Here is a 20,347-nt window from a genome sequence, read left to right on the forward strand (position 1 = left end):
GATGGAGTTTAAGACTAGGGAGGTTAAGCTGCAATGGTATAAGGTGTTAGTGAGGCCACACCTGGAGTATTGTGTTCAGTTTTGATCTCCTTACCTGAGAAAGGACGTACTGGTGCTGGAGGGTGTGCAGAGGAGATTCACTAGGTTAATCCCAGAGCTGAAGGGGTTGGATTACAAGGAGAGGTTGAGTAGACTGGGACTGTACTCGTTGGAATTTAGAAGGATGCGGGGCAATCTTAAAGAAACATATAAAATTATGAAGAGAATAGATAGGATAGATGCGGGCAGGTTGTTTCCACTGGCGGGTGAAAGCAGAACTAGGGGGCATAGCTTCAAAATAAGGGGAAGTAGATTTAGGACTGAGCTTAGGAGGAACTTCTTCACCCAAAGGGTTGTGAATCTATGGAATTCCTTGCCCAGTGAAGCAGTTGAGGCTCCTTCATGAAATGTTTTTAAGATAAAGATAGATAGTTTTTGAAGAATAAAGGGATTAAGGGTTATGGTGTTCGGGCCGGAAAGTGGAGCCGAGTCCACAAAAGATCAGCCATGATCTCATTGAATGGCGGAGCGGGCTCGATGGGCCAGATGGCCTACTCCTCTTCCTAGTTCTTCTGTTCTTATGTTGACTGCATCTCAAGTACCCGGCTTTTAAGAGAACCACAATGTTCATAAACACCTATCTATGATTGACAGGTCCTCACCACATCAAAAGAAGTGAAGTGCTTTCGGTTGAGAAAAAGAAGATGTGAAAGTACTTATCTCCTAGATGTTTATAAACATTGTGTTAGCTTTGCACAGGCTGGCAACTGAAAATGCAGTGTTTTTGCACTGTTTCTGCCGGGACAACTCTTTCGCTTCCAAGCACAATTAACCGGGATATGAGTAACACTCTCTAAATCGGATTGTTGATTTAAAACTATTCCAGCCCCACAATGCTTAATATCTAAACCATGGGCGGGATTCACCGACCCCCCTGCCGGACTGGAGAATGGCCGGGCCCGCGATGAGCCGAGTGGCCGTCCGTTTTCAACCGGTCCCGCCGGCGTAAATCAAACCAGGTCCGTACCGGCGGGACCTAGCTCTACGGGCGGCCTGCAGAGTCCGCGGGTGGAGCGGGGTGATCTGGCCCCAGGAGGTGCCCCCACGGTGGCCTGGCCCGCGATCGGGGCCCACTGATCCGTGAGCGGGACTGTGCCATGGGGCACTCCTTCCCTCCGGTGTAATGGTCCGCCATGGCCGGCGTGGAAAAGAACCCCCTGCGCATGCGCTGGGATGATGCCAGCACACACTGGCGCTCCCGCATATGCGCCAACTCGCGCTGGCCGGCGGAGGTCCTTCGGCACCGGCTGGCGTGGCGCCAACCCCGCCGGCGCCGGCCTAGCCCCTGAAGGTGCGGAGGATTCCACACTTCCGGGCGGCCCGACACTGGAGTGGTTCACACCACTCTTCGGCGCTGGTATGGCCCGCCCCGCCGGGTAGGGGAGAATCCCGCCCCATATATTTAAAAGCCCCACATGCCTGACTCCTAATTTTAAATTCTACTCTAATCTTACTAATAAACACCCTTCTCAAAGTCTGCAGTACCACCCTAATAAATCATCAACATACATCAAGAAGATGCTGTGAGTTTTTCTTTACAATACCAATAAACATTTCAGGATCTACTTTTCGTTGAACACAATTATTTTCAGCAAAACTAATCTCACCAAAGAAAAAAGCCCATACCCAAGAGGCATCATTCATAGACTTGTTGCTTTGTGTCTCTTTGGGTGGTTTCAGAAAACATTTCCCTCTGCAGAAATAGTGCGGCTTTTACATCAATTGATATATACTCTGTGGAGTACATGGCCAAAAAGCTAAAAAAAAATGTCTGATTACTTTTTCAGCTGCAGCAGAATTCATTCTAAATGCTATGCCACCCGATGGTCTTCAAAACCGTTAATATCCAGCCTCACTTAACCTTATGTTTTGATCTCCATAGAGACCCATAACTTGTAAAATTTAGAACTTACAGTAAACAGCTGAAAGAACAACAGTCAGGAACTCATATTTTCAGATGTAGACTGTAACAAATAACTAAAAACATTAGAAACTAAACACTGTCTTTGTAGGCAAGATACTTTAAACCTCAGCCCGGTAAATTACAATTGTAGAACTGTCTTTAACAAAGTTTTCTTTTCCCAGAGATTGTCCCTCTAGCCCAAGCTAGGAAAATCTTGCAACCTTGTTTTAACTCCCCACAAATTAGTTTTTTTTCATTCCCAGTGCAAGTTTCCACTCATACTCCTCACAGTGGGCGGGATTCAGATTGCAACATCTTGTGAGATCATGTTAGATCCCACGAGGCATTTCTATTGAAGAAAAATAAGGACCTGGTAGAGTGAGGGTCATACCGGCCGTTATCTCTACTAAATGTGGATGCCAAGATCCTTGCTAAGGTGCTGGAGCTCAAGTTGGTGCAGTGTCTTCCGCAGGTGGTTGGGGAGGACCAGGCAGAGTTTGTAAGGCAGGCAGTTGGCTTTGAATGTGTAACATTTACTGACTGTGGAGCCCTCCCCGTCGGGAAGGGGGAGCAGAAGGTTATTGTGGCACTGGGTGCGAAAGAGGCCTTTGATAGGGTGGAGTGGAGTTACCTGTTTGCGCTGTTGGAACGTTTTGGGATATGGCCCAAGTTTGTGTCGTGGGTTAAGTCTCTCTATTGGGAGCCTAGGCGAGAGTCTGTATGAATGACCATAATTCAGGTTACTTCCAGTTGTAAAGATGGACAGGACAGCGGTGTCCTATGTCCCCTCGCCTTCTTGCACTGGTGATAGAGCCTTTGACCATTGCGCTGCGGTAGTCAGAGAAGTGAAGGGGGATAGTGAGGATGGGTGGATCATAGGGTTTTCCTATATGCCAATGATCGTTGTATATCGCGGACCCGTCCCCACGTTGGTGATATAATGGGGTTGTTAACCCGATTTGGGGATTTCTCGGGATACAAGCTGTACTTGATCGCAAAGCCCAAGATTGCAAGCAACTGCAGAGTGTGGTAAACTCAGCCCAATGCATCACACAAGTTTTCCACCCTCACATTCTGTCTACCTCAGGAAGGACACAGCATTTACAGAACTCCTCCCCCCCAGGCTTTGCCTTCTTCCAGACCCTTCCATCAGGCAGAAGGTACAGAAGTCTGAAGACACTCACATTCAGACATACGAACAGCTTCTTCCCCACAGCTACAAGACTCCTCAATGACTCCCCCTCGGACTGATCTGTTCCCTGTAAGAACACTATTCACAACATCCTATGCTGCTCTTGCTCATGTATTTGCTTTGTTTGGCCCCTTGTTCCGCACTGCAACCAATCACTGTTTGTCAATGTACCATTTGTCAATGTTCTCTATTAATTATTCTTTTTGTCTACTATGTATGTACTGTGTATGTCCCCTTGGCCACAGAAAAATACTTTTCATTGTACTTCAGTACATGTGACAATAAATCAAATCAAAATCAAATCAAACTTGGAAAAGGGTGAGTGCTTTTTGGTTTCTCTGCCGGGAATAGGTGCAGGTTTGGGGGGCTGCCATTTCGTGTAGCGACCTTCCACTTTAGGTATCGGGGATGCAGGGAAATTGAGATTGGGCCCAGCTCTGTAAATTAAACAAGACAAGTGGGGTAGCCTCCCTCTGCAATTGGCAGCCGGGTTCAATCGATAAAGGGGAATATTTTACCATGGTTTATATTTTTATTCCAATACCTGCGGGTGTTTTTGCCAAACACATTTTCTCAGAGGGTGGAGCGGTTGATTACGTCATTTATCTGAGTGGGCAAAGTCGCCAGAATTCAGAAATCGGTGCGTCAGAGGGGTTGGCAGTTGGGAGGTTTGGCTCTGCCGAATTTGATTTATTGCGACTGGGAGGTGAATGCTGAGAAGGTGGTGGGACGGTACAGGGAGCAAGAGGAAAGTTAGGTGAAGATGGAGGTGGGTTCATGTAGGGGGGCTTTGTTGCGGGCACTGGTGACAACGCCACTCCTGTTCTCCCCAGGGAAATACTCAGGCAATCTGGTGGCACTAGTGATTTGGAGGCAATTTCGGCAGCACTTTCAGTTGGGGGTGAAGATGGCACCAATCTGTGCAAATCACCTGTCTGAACCAGCTAGATTTGATGCGACGTTCCGGGGATGGGAGGACAAGGGGTGGTAAGAATGAGGCTTTGTTTCTGGAGGGGCGATTCGCGAGTTTGGAGGAGTTGGTGGAAAAGAATAGGATCCCACTGATCGAAACGTTTGGTCTATGCAGGTGTGGGATTTTGCGAAGAAGCTCTTTCCTGGGTTCCCGGTGCTGCCACCCTCCTCGCTGTTAGCGAGAGTGTTGTCGGTGCCAGGCATGGGTGGGGGAGGATTTATGGGAGGATCCTGGAGGAAGATATGGTATCGCTGGAGAGGGTCTAGGCTAAGTGGGATGAGGAGTTGGGAATGGCATTGGAGGAGGAGTTGTGATATGAAGTGTTGCACCGGATGAACACCACGACTTTGTGTGAGAGATTAGGGTTGATTCAATTAAACGTGTTGCATAGGGCACATTTAACGAGGTTAAGGATGAGCCGATTGTTTGAGGGAGTGGAGGATAAGTGTGACCGGAGTGGGAGGGGACTGGCCAATCAGGTTCACATGTCCTGGTCTTGCCCTGAACTGGGGAGGTTTTGGGGATCATTCTTTAGCACCAAGTCGGCAATCTTGCAGATGGTTTTGGAGCCCAATCCACTCGGGGCCATGTTTGGGGTGTCGGACCTGTTGGGGCTGCAGATGGGGCCAGATGCTTTAGCCTTCGCCTCACTGATTACTCTCAGGCGGGTCCTGTTGGGGTGGCGGTCAGCTTCTCCACCTGTGACTCAGTGTGTCTGGGAGGCTTAATGGAATTCCTACACATTGAAAAGGTAAGTTCACCTTGAGAGGGGCAATTGAGGGGTTCTATAAAAGGTAGCGCCCGTTCAATCTGTATTTTAATGAGTTGGTCACCATCAGCTACAAGGGATGAGGGGAACTAGGGGTTTGGGAGGGTGGGTTGGGATGTGTGGAGGGTTGTTGTGGGTATTTCTTTTTGTACTAGTTCTGTTTGGGAGTGGGGTGTGTTTTCTTTTTTATGTATAAAATGTTAAAAATTTAATAAAAATATTGCAAAACAAAAGATCTTGCAAGGCGCAGTGAGCCAGAAGAGGGATGTCCTGGCATCTAGCGGCCTTGTCGCCTCTTGGGTGCAACATAGCCGGTTGACCGTACCCAAAATCTTCCAACCATCTGGAGTGAATTCTTTGCATGAACTACTTATGCTTGGGTAGTTATCAACTTGCAGTCTGGTTGATCAGCTATAATTTAATGCAGCATTCTGTTGATCAGTGTATAATTCCTTTCACAGAGTCCATTACTGGAAGGACTTTCAGCTGTGGAATTCATGACCCTGGTATTCTAATTTCACAGATTGGCAATTGGCAAATTCCCTCCATTATCAGTCAGAAACCTTGTTGGTGTCCCAAATCCAGTGCTTTTTTATTTCTCTATGATTTTGTCCAAAATAATCCTTTTATCTCACTGTGTATTATTATAGAAAGAGAAAGTCTGGTTGCAATGTATGATGAGCATCTTTATCTCATACCCTTAGATTCGTGGCAACTACCTTGTTAAAGTCACGCGCCAATAAAAGGCTTTGTTTGGGTGTGGTGGTATCCTCTTGTACTTCTTTATCCCCATATCACACTTCTCACTAATCTCTTCTATTAGCCTCAGATAAGCTTCATCAACAATAGCTGTCTCTTTTAGAAGGATTTTTAATGACAAGTCGTTGAATGAATTACCTATGTAACGTGATGACAATTTGTGTGTCCCCCATCCCCTCTCTGATTCTTAACACTGATGTCATTAATAATTTGCTAACACTATGATCAAAAATATTAGGTTTTGTTAAGTGGTTACAGTAATGTCCTGACTGAATACATTTTGGATCAACTGACTTTCTATTCATAATTGCCTTATCATGTTCCAAGTCAATCTTCATGTCATAACCTTGGATTAAACAGATCATGGGACACTTATGAGACTGGGGGATTGATATTCCCATACACACTCCCCCACTGAGAGGGAGGGAGGCAGGACAGGGCAGGGCAGAGCAAGGCAGGGGGGCAGAGCAAGGCAGCCCCCCCCCCCCCACCCGGTAATAGAGTAACTGCTCTGTACTCGTGTTCTGTTGCGGTAAACCCTTTTCCTTTGACTCAACCCGTTTGGCTTGATGTGGACTCCTTTCCGGACCACATAATACTTAATTTGTGCATTTTCATAGAAGGCTTACTCAAAAGCACAGGGATATCACCAGAGACTACATCAGTATTTATAAAATAGCTGACTCCAGCAATCTTACATGGAGTACTTTTCACTCTCTTTAGCTTTCTCAACACGCTGTCATCACCAATCATAAAGACAGTAGGAGGGCGCGATTCTCCAGAAAGATTGCTAAGTGTGTTAGCGAGCAAGAATTACCACAAATTTCCCGGCGGCCCAGTGAGGCCGACAACACGATTCAACATTAATTGGTCCACTTAACGACGCCTCATGCGCTTCTCGCTGCAAATGAAGGCTCGCCAGCTGATTTGCTGGCACTGCGTTCACCAGCCCCCCGCTAACACGGTCGAGCAACACCTAAGCTGCAGCTGCTCAGCCAACCCCAGCCAGCTCACAATAATAGCAACGAGGAGACCAGTCCCAAGATACGGGGATGCTGCTGTGGGGAGGCTGCTAGTCGCCGTGGAGGCCAGGAGGGATGTCCTGTTCCTCCGATAGTCGCAAGGATTAACCATACGGAAACCAGTGCTGCCTGGAACAAAGTGGTGGCAGCTGTGAGCACCGGGAATGTGACCAGGAGGCCGGACCTCCAGAGCAGGAGGAAGGTCAATGACCTACATCGGGCAGCTTGAGTGAGTAAACACCAATGCCAGCCCCCACCCCCACCTCCCCCCCAAGACCTGTCCGCCCCCATGAGAGCATCCACCCCCCCAACTCTCCATGCAACCCCCAACCCGCCCTCCACCCCCCTCCCCGTTCAACCCCCCAACCCTTCCTTCACACACCCCCTCCCACCGCTGTGAACCACGTGAGTGGCTAACAATGCCCTCTCCTCTTCCTCAGGAAAAGTTCTCCCATAATCACTGGGAGAGGACCCAGGCTGTCTGTGGGGTGCCAGAATAAAGAATCCTTACCTTCTTCGAGAAGCGGGCCCTAGAGGTGACCCGTGTGGCTAAGGACAGAGCGGTCACCCCCGCAGAGGCTGGCGGACGACGCAGAGGTGAGGAACAACCGGGCTCCACCCACAGGACCTGTCAAATGTGAGTACTGATTGCCTTACTGACTGACCCATACCTCCCATTGACCACATGTCCATTCTCCCGCAGATCCTCCGGCGGACGGCGCCGGCCCATCCTGGGCATCACCCTCTCCTGACTCCGAGGAGACCACCTCAGAGGAGAGCTCCGAGGATGCCACTGTAATAGTCGCTGCACAGCTGTCATCCCCACCCTCCAACACACACGTCGGCAGGAAGTGTCAGTGGTCAGGCTTCTGGGGCACAATCTGGTGTGTACCACACTGCTCCTGATGTACATCAGGTGGAGGAAGGAACCCCCAGGTGAGACAGCAGTCGGAGGTCTGCTGGATCCCAGGACCCAGCTGGGTCCCAGCTTGATGCTAAGACTGTGGAAGAAGTTTTCCAGAGCTGATGGAGACATTAGGGAGTGCCAGGGACATTCAGAGCAAGAAATCAGCAACACTCCAGCAGATCCATAGCCGCTTGGAGGAGTCCCAGAGGCTACGGGTACAGGAGATATCACCGGCAATGCATGGTACCGAAGCCAACACTGCTAGGGTGGCGATCGCAGTGGACAGCTTGATGCATGATGTCAGCACCATGAGTGAAGGTGTCCAAGGTGTCGCGCAGTCGGTGATGGCCATGGCTGAGGGTCTCGACAGAATGTCTGCCTCCCTGGAGGATGTCACCCAGTGCCAGGCTGACCTTGATAGGGTTCTGCGGGTAATGTCTCGCTCTTAGATGGGAATGACCAAAGCCCTGCAGAACCTGCCCCAGTCACAGGTGGGCATTGCCGAGGCGCTGCAGAGCATGTCCCAGTCACTGAAGAGCATCTCCAATGGCGTCGACACAATGGTGTGGACCATGGGGAACCACCAGGGCTGGTAGAACCAGATGATACAGGGGCAGCTAGGGCTAGTACCAGCTGCCCTCCATCCCAAGTTAAACCCCTGGGCCCTATGGGCACCGAGCAGGAGGAGGGGGCGCGGGGTGCCAACCCAAACCCGTCCCATGGAATGGCGAGGGTGGTCATCAGTTCCCCCGCCTTCCACCCCTCTGATGAGGCCACGTCTCGCAGTCAGCACATGGGGCAGGGCTGTGCATGTGCCATCTACACGTGCGCTGGGGCCCTCTGGCCCCAGAGCCTCCAGAGGATGCCCACCAGGGGCATCGAAGGCCACGGGATGAGGTAAGCAGCTGGCTGCCTCCACCACTGAAGTGCATCCTGGGGACACACCTAGACATAGTGGTAGAGCTAGGAAGGCGAGGCACATCAAGGATCACTGAGAGCACTGGGGAGGGGTGACGGGGTGGGGGGGGGGTGAGGGAGGTGGAGGGCGGCACCATCGGGAGAGTGGGGAATTGTATTACACATTAAACACCCCTGTGCACAACCAGTTTGATGCCTCTGTCACTTTCTTCCGCAATGCGGGCCGACCTCTGAACCGTTGGCCCATCTCTCCAAGTATCCCCCGTGTAGGTAATGGGTGTGAGCGAGCAGGGGTGAGACAGGCAGGGGTCAGACTATGGCATAAATTGAGGAGCACCGTGCTCAGCTCTCTGCGGGTTATCATCACAACGCTGCCCTCGACAATGAGCCGCTGACGATGCCGACACAGTCCCAGCACCCTGGAGTGATGTAACACATACCCTGGGAGGGTGGGAAATGGGAGTGGGGGGTGACGGACCAGGCCACGTCCTAAGTGAATCAGGCCAGTATGAGGGCCTCCCTGGCCCTCCGGGCTTGCCAGACCCTCGCCGCCGTCGCCTGTTCTGCAGCCTCCAACTGGTTCTCTGGTTCCTCCCTGGCCTCGTCCTCCAGCCCCTGCTGGACCGGCGCCGCCTCATCATCCTCGTCCTCATCCTCCTCAGAGGTGGCCACATGTTCCTCATCACCAATTCCAGCATGTCGCCACACTGCTGTGCGAGGTTATAGAGGGCACAGCAGACCACCACAAAGTGGGTGACCCTCCGGGAGGTGTACTGGAGGGCAGCACCAGAGTGGTCGAGCCATCAGAACTGCATTTTGAGCAGTCCGATGCACCATTCAATCAGAGCCCAGGTGGCTGCATGGGCCTCGTTGTACCGGATCTCCGCTTTCATCTCCAGCCTCCATACTGGCATCATTAGCCAGGTCGTCAGCGGGTACCCCTTATCTCCCAAGAGTCAGCCACTGATCCTGGAGTGCTCCTCGAAGAGGCCAGGGATGTCCGAATGCCCAAGGATGTAGCTGTCGTGGACACTGCCTGGGAAGCGGGCACACACGTGCATTATCTTCATCTGGTGGTCGCACATGTGCTGTATGTTCAGGGAGTGGAACCCCTTTCTGTTAATGTAGGACACCCCCAGATGGTGTGCGGCGACATGCAATGCGGGAGATCATGTGCATCACTACGGAGATGAACAAAAATCTGAGGGCGACTCTCCATGAACCTGTCCTGCACCAATTGTCAAGCCAATGGCTGAGATCTAGGAACAGGCTGCCTGGCCATCACCTTGGCCTTTTAGCCGTGTGCAGTATTGAGATTACAGAAGTAGAACAGCCCCATAATTTTTATCAATGTAAATCAAACATGAGCTTTTCTAGATTATTGCTCTATTCATAGTTATATGATTTGCTGGAACATTAGTCCAGCATTTTATTTCCTTTTATCACATTGTGCAAGTTGATAACTTACCACCATGATGTAGCGAGGCCTGTACTGAATTGTTCCAAATAGGCCCAGTATGACAACAATTATGTGAAGGAAGTTGGCCAGAATAGGAGCCCACTGGTAACCTAAGAAATCAAAGATCTGCCTCTCCAATGCTGCCAGCTATAAGAGAAGACAAGAAAATACTTTTTAGAAACTGAAAGCGGAGTTATAGGCATATTCAACTCATATTATGATTGGCATCGAGAAATACAGTTGGCACAAGTTTGCAAAAAGCGCTACACATTTTCAGGTAATTTAAAAGGTTGCAGAGGACAAAATATAATTTTTCCTGAAAATTACTTGTCATTTAATATCGACTGCAACAATTCAAAGACTCCCACCGCTTAGAGCGACTGGATTCTGTATATCACAAGGCAGCAATCACCAACTCTGACTCCACCATTCTCCCTTCGCCACCCCTAGCCCCATAGACACATGTATTGGTTTCATTTCTTGATACTTTACATTATCCATTTCTCATTTCTATCTTGTAATCAGATAGTAGTCATGTTGGGTTCTGCTGGGTGACAAGTGCTTAAGAGGGTATCATCTTGGGGATGGGCTTCTCAGTATGTACTGAAGCCTTTTAGTCTAACAGCTTGCTTGTAGATCCACATTCCATGGGTTTTTCATGTCATCATATCCACAAACATGTTGGGCGGGATTCTCCGACCCCGCGCCGGGATGCGATTCTCCGCAGTGTGCAGAATCGGCGCCATTGGGGCCGGCGTGGTTAGCGCGGCGCCTGTCGGGGGCTGCTCTACGCTGCCCCCCCGCGATTCTCTGGCCCGGATGGGCCAAGCGGCCGTAAAGAAAAAACCCGAGTCCCGCCGGCTCTATTCGAAGATGCTCTGAGCCGTCAGGACCTCGGTGTTGAATGGTCCGGGGGCGGCCTGTGGTGTGTGGGGGGGGGGTCCGACCCCGGGGGGGGGCCTCCGATATGGCCTGGCCCGCGATCGGGACCCACCGATCGGTGGGCCAGCTTCTCTGTCTCCCGGCCTCCTTTCTTCTGCGCCAGCACCTGCACTCCTGCGCCATGTTGCGTCGGGGCCGGCGTGGACAAGGGAGACACCGCGCATGAGCGGAAATCGCGCCGGTGGGACTGTGCATGCGCAGGTTTGCGCCAGACCCAGTGCGCCCATTCCATGGCGCCCATTCCACGGCCGGATCAGCAACTGGAGCTGCGTGAACCACTCGAACACCCTGTTGGCCTTAGGATCAGAGAATCCCGCCCACTGACTTTCATTTGTGGCAAAACAACTGCTTATCTCACATTAGCAACATTCCTATAATGTAAAAATACCTAAATATATAGTGTGGTGAACGTATTGCTGCTACAATTCACCACTGTATTGTATTGTATTATGTTGATGCCCTTATGGGCTCCGCCCCCTCATGGGTGGTGTATAAATCTGCAGCTTGTAGGCGGCAGTCAGTACAGAACAGTCGCAGGCAGGCACAGATCTAACTTATTAAAACCACTGTTAACTTCTACTAATCGTCTCGTGTGAATTGATGGTCGCATCAATTTAATATGCTAAGATATCGAAATGGAATCCGCTCTCAAACCTGATCGACTGGAACTCGACCCACAGGCAGCTGAAGCCAAAGGAATCTTTTCACACTGGCTCCGCTGCTTTGAGGCCTACCTCGCTGCCTCCTCCTCGCCCGCCGTCACCGAGGCACAGAAGCTAAGTCTCCTCCAAGCCCGGGTGAGCCACAGAATCTCTGTACTAATTGAAGACGCGACCACGTACACAGACACAGTCGCAATCCTGAAAAGATACTACGGGAGGCCGGTGAACAAAGTGTTCACGCGGCACCTCCTCACCACACATCGTCAACGTCCCGGGGAATCGCTGGAGGAATATCTATGCGACCTGAGGGTACTCGCTCGAAACTGCAATTACAAGGACGTCACGGCCTCGCACACATGGAACTCACCATCCGGGACACCTATGTAGCTGGAGTCCGGTCCAACTATGTCAGACAGCGTCTGCTCGAAAAGACGGTAAAACTATCCACCTCATTAGAGGTAGCCTTCCAGAGTCTGAATGCTTTCCCCTCCTACCACGCGACTTCCTTGTGGGCGTTGGAGGCGCGACCATCACCCGACCAGAGGTCTGTGCCGCGCGGCTGACCACCCAACCTGGGGGGCCGTCTTGCTATTTCTGCGGTCCAGAATCAGCACCCCAGGCAGCGTTGCCCAGCCCGGAACGCGACCTGCAGCGACTGCGGCAAGAAAGAACATTTTGCCAAAGTCTGCTTGGCCCGACCCAAAGTTGCAAAATCGGAGGCCCGACTCACAGACTCACAGGCCCGCAGACCCCGCAGTGTGGCTGTGTGCCTGCCGGTACCGCCCCCTTCTGATGCGTCATCCACCTTGTGCTATCCATGGGGACCGCCATCGTTAACCCTACCCGACACGTGCGACTCATGGGGGCCGCCATCTTGGCTGCCCTCTTCAACGTCACCCGACACGCGCGACCGACGGGGGTCACCATCTTGGCCACCACCTTCAATGCCGCCCGACACGTGCGACCGATGTGGGCCGCCATCTTGGGACCACCCCGCTACCACCGACCACGCCGACTACCCGCAGCTTGGCGCTGTCATCCTTGACCAGTCACGGCCCATGCACCTCAAGAACTCCATGATGACCGTCCGGTTCAATGGGCACGAAACGCCCTGTCTGTTTGACTCTGGGAGCACGGAGAGCTTCATCCATTCGGAGACGGTAAGGCGCTGTTCCCTCCAGATTTCCCCCGCATCCCAAACAATCTCTCTTGCTTCCGGATCACATTCAGTGCAGATCCGGGGGTACTGTGTCGCGAACCTCGCGATACAGGGCGCCGAGTACGCCGCTTTTAAACTCTATGTCCTCCCCCATCTCTGTGCTCCTCTCTTGTTAGGACTGGATTTCCAGTGCAACCTCAGGAGCCTGACCCTGAAATTCAGCGGGCCCCTACCCCCTCTCACCGTATGTAGCCTCGCGACCCTTAAGGTCGCCCCTCCCTCAGTCTTCGCGAACCTCACCTCCGACTGTAAACCCGTTGCCACCAGGAGCAGGCGGTACAGTGCCCAGGACAGGACTTTCATCAAGTCGGAGGTCCAGTGGCTCTTGAGGGAGGGGATCATCGAGGCCAGTAATAGCCCCTGGAGAGCCCAAGTGGTGATCGTCAGGATCGGGGAAAAGAACCGGATGGTTGTGGACTACAGCCAGACCATAAATCGTTACACGCAACTCGATGCGTTCCCCCTTCCCCGCATCGTGGACATGGTTAATCAGATTGCACACTACCGAGTTTTCTCCACGGTAGATCTGAAGTCCGCATACCACCAGCTTCCGATCTGCCCGAAAGACCACCACTACACAGCCTTTGAGGCAGACGGTCACCTCTTCCACTTCCTTAGGGTCCCCTTCGGCGTCACCAATGGGGTCTCAGTATTCCAAAGAACGATGGACCGAATGGTTGACCAGTACGGGCTGCGGGCCACGTTCCCGTACTTGGATAACGTCACCATCTGCGGCCATGATCAGCAGGACCACGACACTAACCTTCAGAAGTTCCTCCAAACCGCCCAAGCCCTCAATCTCACCTACAACAAGGAGAAATGTGTTTTCCGAACAACCCGAGTCCAAGGGCCCGACCCCGACCGCATGCGCCCCCTCCTGCAACTCCCCCTTTCCCACTGCCCAAGGCCCTGAAGAGGTGCCTGGGGTTCTTTTCATGTTATGCCCAGTGGGTCCCCAACAATGCGGACAAAGCCCGCCCACTTATCAAAGCCACCATCTTTCCACTGGCGACTGAGGCCCGCCTGGCCTTCAGCCGTATCAAGGCAGACATTACCATGGCCACGATGCACGCGGTGGACGAGTCCATCCCCTTCCAGGTGGAGAGCGATGCGTCGGATGTCGCCCTGGCCGCTATCCTTAACCAGGCAGGCAAGCCCATGGCCATTTTTTCCCGTACCCTCAACGCCATCGAGATTCGACACTCCTCTATCGAAAAGGAAGCTCAAGCCATTGTGGAAGCTGTACGGCATTGTAGGCACTACCTGGCTGGTAGGAGGTTTACTCTCGTCACCGACCAACGGTCGGTAGCCTTTATGTTCAACAACACACAGCGGGGCAAGATCATGAATGATAAAATCTTGAGGTGGAGAATCGAACTCTCCACCTATAATTACGATATTGTGTATCGTCCTGGGAAGCTCAACGAGCCCCCGGATTCCCTGTCCCGTGGCACATGCGCCAGCGTGCAAGATGACCGACTTCGGGCCATCCACAATGACCTCTGTCACCCGGGGGTCACCCGGCTTCTCCACTTCATCAAGGCCCGCAACCTGCCCTACTCCACCGAGGAGGTCAGGGCCATGACCAGGGACTGCCAAGTCTGTGCGGAGTGCAAGCCGCACTTCTATTGGCCAGACAAGGCCCACCTGGTGAAGGCATCCCGCCCCTTTGAGCACCTCAGCGTCGATTTCAAAGGGCCCCTCCCCTCCACTGACCGCAACGTGTATTTTCTCAACGTCGTTGACGAGTACTCCCGTTTCCCCTTTGCCATCCCATGCCCCGACATGACCGCGGCCACGGTCATTAAGGCCCTGCACAGCATCTTCACCTTGTTCGGTTTCCCCACTTACATCCAGAGTGACCGGGGCTCCTCATTTATGAGCGATGAGCTGCGTCAGTACCTGCTCGGTAAGGGCATTGCCTCGAGCAGGACTACCAGCTACAACCCCCGCGGAAACGGACAGGTGGAGAGGGAGAACGCGACGGTATGGAAGGCCGTCCTTCTGGCCCTACGGTCTAGAAATCACCCGGTTTACCGCTGGCAGGAAGTCCTCCCCGACGCGCTCCACTCCATTCGGTCACTCCTCTGTACAGTCACGAACGAGACCCCTGACGACTGTTTATTTGTCTTCCCCAGAAAATCCACCTCCGGGGTCTCGCTTCCGTCCTGGCTGACAACACCAGGGCCTGTCCTCCTCCGGAAGCACGTGAGGAGCCATAAGTCTGACCCCCTGGTCGAGAGGGTCCAGCTCCTTCACGCCAACCCTCCGTATGCCTATGTGGCGCACCGCGACGGCTGACAAGATACAGTCTCCCTCCGGGATCTGGCACCCGCCGGTTTCCCAGCAACCATCCCCTATGCCCCCCCCTACACCAAACACCGCCCCTGCCCCTACCTCGCCTACAGCCCCCCACCTCCCCCCACCCCCCATTGCCGACCCACAGAGATGAAGCTCCAGATGACACGCTCCTGGAGTCAACGAGCCCAACACCCGTGCCCGCAGCGACGAGTTCAATGCCTGTGCCCGCAGCGAAGCTGGAGCTGAGGTGATCACAGCAAACGATAAAGGCGCCGGACAGATTCGATCTTGAGCCCACTTCACCCCCGCTGGATTTCAATTTTTTAACAGGGGGTGAATGTGAACGTATTGCTGCTACAAGTCACCACTGTATTGCATTGTATTGTATTGTATTATGTTGATGCCCTTGTGGGCTCTGCCTATGGCTCCGCCCCCTCAGGGGTGGTATATAGATCTGCAGCCTGTAGGCGGCACTCAGTACAGAGCAGTCGCAGGCAGGTAGCTTATTCAAACCACTGTTCACTTCTATTAATCGTCTCGTGTGAATTGATGGTTGCATCATATAGCTTCACTGTGAACTGTTTTATGTTTAGCAGTTTGTGTCCCTTAAAAACTTGCAGCTAGTAGGATGATGTAATGAATTAGGAAATACAGTATTAGTGTCGTACAATGAAAGTTCTCCGTCCCTATCTTAGCTCAGCTGCTGTAGAAATCCGCATTTATTCCTATGGTACCTTTTGCCCTCTAGACCTCTATTCCAATGGTCTCCTGACCAGCCTCCCACTCTTCATCCTCAATGAGCTCTTCCAAATCTTTGATGTCTACATCCACGCCAAGTTCTGTTCACTTATCGCCCATGTGCCATAAACTCCCAATCCAGCAAAATGCCTCAATTTTAAAATTCTCATCCAGTTCTTCCAATCCCTTCATGGCCTCACCTTTGGTGACTCATGCACTAGAACACCTAGATCCCTCTGCACCTCAGAATTCTGCAATCTTCTCTGTTTAAGTAATACTCTTTTTTTTATTCTTGCCAAAATTAACAACTTCACATTTTTCCAGAGTATACTCCATGTGCCAGACTTTTGCCCACACACTCAACCAATCTGTATCCAACTTCAGTCTCCTTATGTCCTCTTCCTACATGTCCTTGTGTCATCTGCAAATTTTGCTACCGTGCCTTTGTTCCCCTCATCTGAATCATAAACTGTATAAAGTTGAGGCACTAACACAGACCCCTGTTGGACAGCACACGTCACATCCTGCCAATCAGAAGAAGACAGTCAATCTTATATTCATGGGTAGGTTGCCCTTACAGTTGTAAGGAACCTCTTTCCAATCCTTGTTTTTCCTTTCTAATTCCTGCTTTGCTGGCTGCCGCAGAATTGCAGACATTGCGTTTAAACTACAGACATTTGGTTTTGAACTGAACTCCTCCTGCTGCAAGCTGCTAGTTGGACTGGCCCAAGGAGATTGCCCTCCATGCAATGTGGCATAGCTAGTAATGTCATTTTGATTAACTTGGCTAGCAGCCCATCTCCTCTTCTGGGATTCCGAGACATACTCTATTCTCGATTGTGATTCGTGGAGAGCCCCAGAGGTTTCTGGAATGAAGAAGCGCCTGCTCCATTTTAATTCAGTAATGCCTACATCTTAGGAAGAACAGGTTCCCTCAGCTGAGGCTGACGAGGTTTGAAACACTCTCTCTATCCAGTCAGGCCTGTGATGGTTTAACTCCTGATTTAAATGCTGCAAGCACTCTCTCTATCCTGTCAGAACTTTGAAGTTAAACCTCTAATCAAAAGGCTACAAGCAGACTTCAGTCAGATCTGGGAAAGCCTGTTTGGAAGCTGGGGAAGGCCCAGTGCTGTTAGCTCTATTCTGAGATCTCTAGAGGTCTAGAAGAACGGGCCTTTTACTTTCTCTTGACTGCAGTTAATCTTGATCTGCAGACAGGAATTCCAGAGACAGAGAGGACAGAAAGCCCTCTTGTAAACTCTCTGCAGGGGATTCTAAGATTGTCTCCATGAAACTGGTGGAGCTGAGGCAAGTGAAAGTAATGCTCCAGAAGAATTCCTGCAGTCCACGAGGTCTAACTGAAGGTAGATCCTAAAAGTTCCAAACCGACTGATGATTTCAAGATCGCCGACTACCACAGACTACAAAACTGAGCAGCAAATATTCATCTCAAGCTCTTTTAATCACTGATATTTTTGATCCTTTTCCTACCCACTCCGTGTGTCTGTCTTGTGTGGCTGAGTGGAGGGTGGGATGGGGTTTGGGGAGTCATTAGATTAGCAGACCGATGTTCTATTATTACCATTACATGTTTATCTCTTCTTTTGTTATAAATAAACATTTTTTAAATGTTTTGATTACATCTGGTGCCTGTAGGTTATTTGACCAGTCGAGGGTCAATGATCTCAGGCAAACATGAAATTATTATTGATTAATTCACTTATGTTGGGAATCCGGAGCCTGTGGGGCTGGAATTGATTGTGTACGAGCCCAGGATGTCATAACACAGTTTCAAAGTGGCAGTCCCTCTTCTACCAGTCATATAGTGAACCCGACAAATGCACAATTCAAAACAGTGTTCCTTATAAACTCTACCGTCACTGGTCTCATGGAATCATAGAATTCCTACAGTGAAGGAGGCTATTTGGCCCATTGAGTCTGCTCCGATCCTCCAAAAGGGCACCCCACCCAGGCCCACTCTCCCCGCCCCATCCCGTAACCTAACCTACACATCTTTGGACACCAAGGACAATTTAGCATGGCCAATCCACCTAACCTGCACATAATAATAATCTTTATTGTCACAAGTAGGCTTATATTAACACTGCAATAAAGTTACTGTGAAATGCCCCTAGTCGCCACATTCTGGCACCTGTTCGGGAGAATTCAGAACGTCCGATTCACCTAACAGCACGTCTTTTGTGACTTGTGGAAGGAAACCGGAGCATCCAGAGGAAACCCACGCAGACACAGGGAGTACGTGCAGACTCCGCACAGACAGTGACCCCAGCCGGGAATCGAACCCGGCGCTGTGAAGCACATTTTTGGACTGTAGGAGGAAACCGGAGCACCCGAAGGAAACCCATGCAGTCATGGGGAGACGATGCAAACACTACACAGTCACCCAAGGCTTGAATCGAACCCGGGTCCCTGCCGCTATGAGGCAGCAGTGTTAACCACTGTGCTACTCATGGAACCTACAGTGCAGGAGGAGACCATTCGACCCATTGAGTTTACACCAGCTGCTGGAAAGAGAACCCTACCTAAGCCCACACATCCACCCTATCCCCATAACCCAGTAACCCCAACCTAACCTGTCTTTTCATTTACTCTATGGGCAATTGATCATGGCCAATCCATCTAGCCTGCACACCTTTTGGACTGTGGGAGGAAACCTGAGCACCAGGAGGAAACCCACGCAGACACGGGGGAGAACGTGCAGACTCTGCACAGAGAGTGACCTGAGCCGGGAATCGAACCTGGGATCCTGGAGCTGTGAAGCAACTGTGCTAACCATTGAAGCCACACATAGCTGTTTTCTCCGCTTTGCCGGAACTCCTCAGTGTAACAAGAGATGCCCCAATCTTTGGGGCCCCCCAAGCCCCAATTCACTATGAGGGGGTCCCCAAGCAGCCCCTGCACTCCCCAACACCTGCACAGGACATCCCAGGCCCGATCACCATCGCGTGTAAAATGCCAGTTTGGCACCCTGACAGTGCCAACCTGGTACCCTGGCAATCCCCCTGCCAGCTGGCAGTGCCAGGCTGGCACCTATGTTGTGCTACCAGCAGTGCCAGGGTATGACCCTGCCCAAAGGGCATGCACCTGGGGGCCTCGAATCCCGTGGAGACTCCCACAAATGAGTTCTCTCTGGTCCCCGTTTGTGGAGAGTGGTACTGAATAGCACTCACCCGAGGTCTCCAAGGAAAAGGAGATAGACCCCAATGCCTCAGGTGCCTCGGGAAACTGCATATTAGAGTGAGGCTATCTTGCTCTAATTTGCAGATTTGCCAAAAGGTGATCCTGCCCACAATGGGCAGGATATCCATCGCAATGTTAGATCTCATGAGGCATTGTGAGCTGGATACACCCTGGGAATGGGGTTTCCCAGCTTCTAATGGCCACGCTGCACCACGGCGCGCTGCTTTTCAGGTGCAGGGCGGCCGTTCGAGCGCTTTTGATGCGAGTTCATTTATGAGTAGCAAAGTTTTTGGATAGGCACCTGGCTAGGTGGGGTGGAAGGTGAGAACATAACCAAAAAAGGGATTTTGTAGATGTAAATTTAAACTAATAAAAACCTTCACTGCTGAAATACAGCTATCAATTTCTTTCATTAGTTAGTCCCAGAACTATAGCTCGATCTGGAAAAGGGAAAATGAATACCATTACAGGAGAGTACATTTTCTTGCTTTTCTTCCTGATAGTGAGAAAGCAAATGTTAGACAGTGAAGCTCTCTACTTCATACCCTTGTCTACTTTGTCACTATTACCAGTTAATGGAGAAAATCATGCTTCATTATGTCTGGAAATGCTGTGTGATATTATATTTGTATTTCTGTTGCCTCATTGTGTTTTGTGCAAACAATTATTTGTGTATGTATTATTCTCCACAATTTTTGTCCTGATCTTGGAGCAATTGGAGTCAAAAGTATTTACATCTGTAAAATCCAGTATTCAACTGAACACAGTTGGGGCATCTCTTGTTACACTGAGGAGTTCCGGGAAAGCGGAGAAAACAGCTATGTGCGGCTTCAGCTGCGCGGTTCCCGCTGAGGCTCGCTATCTAATCAAAGTGTCGTTCCAAAACGTTGGGCACGATTCTCTTAAATGGAGACAGAGTGTTCGCACCGTTGTGAACGCCGTCGAGGTTCACGACGGCGCAAAACGGCCCCTATCCCGACCGATTCAGGGCCCGAAAATGGGCTAGGAGCCGCGCCACGTCATTTACGCGCGCCAGGCCTTGGCGCCGCATAAAGGTGGCGCCGCGTACATGACGCGGCCGGCGCCGCATAACTGGCGTCACCCGCGCATGCGCGGGTTGGCCGGCGCCAACCCGCGCATGCGTGGTTGCCGTCCTCCCCGAGTCCACCCCGCAAGAAAGGAGGCCCTCCTTCAGAGAGGCCGGCCCGACGATCAGTGGGCACCGATCGCGGGCCAGACCCCATTTGAGGCCCCCCCCTCCCCCCACCCCGGCAGGCCCCCCC

At 51.4% G+C, this 20,347-nt stretch overlaps 1 protein-coding gene across 3 annotated transcripts in view; it reads right to left on the minus strand.

Annotated features, from left to right (window-relative positions):
• The window catches only part of LOC140385485 (sodium/potassium-transporting ATPase subunit beta-1-interacting protein 3), a 667,002-nt gene that overhangs the window by 316,802 nt on the left and 329,853 nt on the right, over positions 1 to 20,347 (minus strand). For all 3 annotated transcript variants that reach the window (XM_072467679.1, XM_072467681.1, XM_072467680.1), the window contains exon 2: positions 10,011 to 10,148. In XM_072467679.1, the coding sequence (XP_072323780.1) occupies positions 10,011 to 10,148 (138 nt within the window). The remainder of the gene's footprint in view (positions 1 to 10,010; positions 10,149 to 20,347) is intronic.

The sequence above is a fragment of the Scyliorhinus torazame genome, chromosome 11 (assembly GCF_047496885.1).
Source record: "Scyliorhinus torazame isolate Kashiwa2021f chromosome 11, sScyTor2.1, whole genome shotgun sequence".
NCBI classification, from domain to species: Eukaryota; Metazoa; Chordata; class Chondrichthyes; order Carcharhiniformes; family Scyliorhinidae; genus Scyliorhinus; species Scyliorhinus torazame.